The 2864-nt window shown below is 69.4% G+C and overlaps 2 protein-coding genes across 2 annotated transcripts in view; both read left to right on the plus strand.

The window, feature by feature from the left end:
• PFDN2 (prefoldin subunit 2) overlaps positions 1 to 1044 on the plus strand; it is a 2377-nt gene extending 1333 nt beyond the window's left edge. Inside the window, exons 2-4 of the mRNA XM_026083697.1 lie at positions 5 to 161; positions 236 to 359; positions 742 to 1044. Of these exons, the coding sequence (XP_025939482.1) occupies positions 5 to 161; positions 236 to 359; positions 742 to 921 (461 nt within the window). The 3' untranslated portion in view covers positions 922 to 1044. The remainder of the gene's footprint in view (positions 1 to 4; positions 162 to 235; positions 360 to 741) is intronic.
• Positions 1045 to 2775: 1731 nt separating this feature from the next.
• Positions 2776 to 2864, plus strand: part of LOC112974578 (V-type proton ATPase catalytic subunit A-like) — an 11873-nt gene continuing 11784 nt past the window's right edge. The window contains exon 1 of the mRNA XM_026083698.1: positions 2776 to 2851. Coding sequence (XP_025939483.1) covers positions 2776 to 2851 — 76 coding nt within the window. The remainder of the gene's footprint in view (positions 2852 to 2864) is intronic.

Below are 2864 nucleotides of genomic sequence, written 5' to 3' on the forward strand. Positions count from 1 at the left end.
GTAGGGCTATGGCACTGGGGAGGGAGGGGACATTCCCAGCCCCTGACACTGTCCCTATCCCTGTCCCTGCAGGTGGTGGCCAGGTTCAACCGCCTGCGGCAGGAGCAGCGGGGCCTGGCCTCGAAGGCGGCCGAGCTGGAGCTGGAGCTGAACGAGCACAGGTGGGGAAGYGAGGCCCGGGGCAGGGGGCCGGGGCCGYGGGGCCTTCGCCGCCTCACCCTCCTCTTCCTCCCAGCCTGGTGATCGAGACRCTGCGGGAGGTGGACCCCACCCGGAAGTGCTACCGCATGGTGGGCGGCATCTTGGTGGAACGAACCGTCAAGGAGGTGCTGCCGGCCYTGGAGAACAACAAGGAGCAGGTGAYGGGGCCGGCCTTCATCCCGTGGCCTTCATCCTGCGGCCTCCCTATGGCCCTGTTGCCCTCATGGCAGGGTCCCGGGGCGGTCACAGCCCGCAGAGCCTCCCCCAGGGCTTGCGTGGCCTGGCTCTCTCCTCCAGGCAGGAGGTTGCTGCCTGCAGGGACACGCAGCGTGGAGCAGGGCCAGGGCAATTCGCCATGGGGTGATTCGGGGGACGCTGGGTTGTCTCACTCACCAGTGATTCCTCCTGGGGGGGACCCAAGCGTGAGCCCTCATCCGGGGAACTCCAGCTCCCGTCTTCGTCCTGCCTCGGAGATCTGGGAGCGAGGACTGAGCCGCTCTCCCTGCTGCTTTGCCCTGACTCATCTTTCCACCTTTCCAGATCAGCAAAATCATCGAAACACTGAACCAGCAGCTGCAGACGAAGGGCCGGGAGCTGAACGACTTCCGGGAGAAGCACAACATCCGCCTCATGGGTGAGGACGACCAGAAACAGCCCTCCAAGGAGAACGCCGAGGGGGCTGGAGCCAAGACCAGCTCAGCTGGGGTTCTGGTCTCGTAGCAGCTCGGTCGCGCCGTCCCAAAGGACTTTCCTCCTGTCTTAGCCTCCCTCCCCCTCTCTGTTATTATTTAGTGTTGTTCACGTCATATTTTTGTTAAATAAACGTGGGGTTTTTGGTCACGAGCTGAGTATCAGCACGGAGGGTGGCATGTTCCAGGGGCCTTGGGGTGAGCGTCTTCTGCCCCACGGGCAGATCCACCCTGGACACGGAGGAGGGAAAAGAGGGGAACAACCCCAACCAGGCACCCAGGGGAGACAGCGGGGGCGTCCGTTCGTGCTGAGACCCTGGGACGGGGCCGGCCAGGTCTGGCCAAACCTCCTCCCYGCTGCGAGGCCTGCGGTGGGGCTGCCCGGGGCCCCCGTCCCCTCCCGCGCTGGGGGAGGTGGTGCTTTGGGGATCCTCCTTGCCGTGTTTTTGGCCTGCTGTTGTTTCCCGAGGAGCGCGGTGCCGGGATCCCTCCTTCCTGGCAGGCCTCTCTCCCCGTGACTGCAGCCAGCCGTTGTTTTCTTGCCGTTGCTGCCGACGACGCTCCGTGGCGCTTCCCCGGGGGCCGTTCCCAGCCCGCTCCGCTCTCCACCGTGAGCGATTGCATTCCTCCCCGGGCAGCGCACGGTGGCCGCAGCCAGCTCGGCTGGGCGTGGGAGCCGAACTGCCACCGCGGCTTTTTCCGGAGCCGGCAGCTGCGATGTGATGACAACCGAGAAAAATGTCCAGCCGAAACCCGGGGAAGGCAACCAAAGGGGGCTGGGCAGCCGCCAGCGGTGGAGCCTGGATTAGAGGAGGCTTAACGAGGCGGATGGGGGGCCCCGCTGCGTCCGCTGGCTGCCGGGAACGGAGTGAGGCCTGCGCTGGTGGGAAAAGCGGCCTTTCCAGCGGCCTGAAAAGCCCCAGCTGCCCGTGTGCGCGCTCAACACCCCCCCGGCTGTGCACACTCACGCTCACCCCCTCGCTCTCACACCCCCCGTCAGGGCGCACGCGCGCCCCACTCCCACTCGTGCCCCCGGTGCGCGCTCGCACTCACCCCTCGTGCTCGCTGCTCCCCCTGGGGCTGGTACGGGGCGGACACAGGACCCTGGGGAGGGTGACAGGGACCCTGGGGCTGGCACAGGGGGGAAACGGGGACCCTGGGGGAGGATGGGGACCCTGGGGGGTGACAGGGACCCTGGGGCTGGCACGGGGGGGACATGGGGACCCTGGGGGGGTGACAGGAACCCCGGGGCTGGCACGGGGGGGGACCCTGGTTGGGGTGGGGACCCTGGGGCTGCCACAGGGGGGATATGGGGACCCTGGGGGGGAGATGGGGACCCCAGGGCTGGTACAGGGGGGACATGGGCACCCTGGGGGGAAGACAGGAACCTGGGCCTGGTATGAGGCGGACACGGGACCCTGGGGAGGGTGACAGGAACCCCAGGGCTGCCACGGGGGGGACACGGGGGCCCTGGGGAGGGTGACAGGGACCCCAGGGCTGCCACGGGGGGGACACAGGACCCTGGGGAGGGTGACAGGGACCCTGGGGCTGACATGGGGGGGGACATGGGCACCCTGGGGAGGGTGACAGGGACTATGGGGCTGGCACTGGGTGGGGGGACACGGGGACCTTGGCCGGGAGGACGCAGGGACCTTGGGCAGGGGGACAGGCCCCGGGGCCGGCGGCAGCCGGCGCGCGGCAGAGCAGCAGCCGAGAGCTGTTGACTGTACACAGCCCGCGGCTGCCGCTCCCTGGGCGCAACCCGGGCRCCGGCCCCACGCTGGCCCCACGCCGGCCCCACACCGGCCCCACACCGGCCCCGGCCGCCCGGCTCGGCCATAAATACCCGCAGCAGCCGGGGCCCCGCTCGCTGCCCGGCCGCGCCATGGAGCCGCCCGCGCCGGCCCGCTTGGCCGAGGCCGAGAGCCAGCTGGGCCGCGTCCACGGCGTCTCGGGGCCCGGTAGGGACGGCGG

Source organism: Apteryx rowi, unplaced genomic scaffold (genome assembly GCF_003343035.1).
Source record: "Apteryx rowi isolate R43461 unplaced genomic scaffold, aptRow1 scaffold_610, whole genome shotgun sequence".
In the NCBI taxonomy this organism is placed as follows: domain Eukaryota; kingdom Metazoa; phylum Chordata; class Aves; order Apterygiformes; family Apterygidae; genus Apteryx; species Apteryx rowi.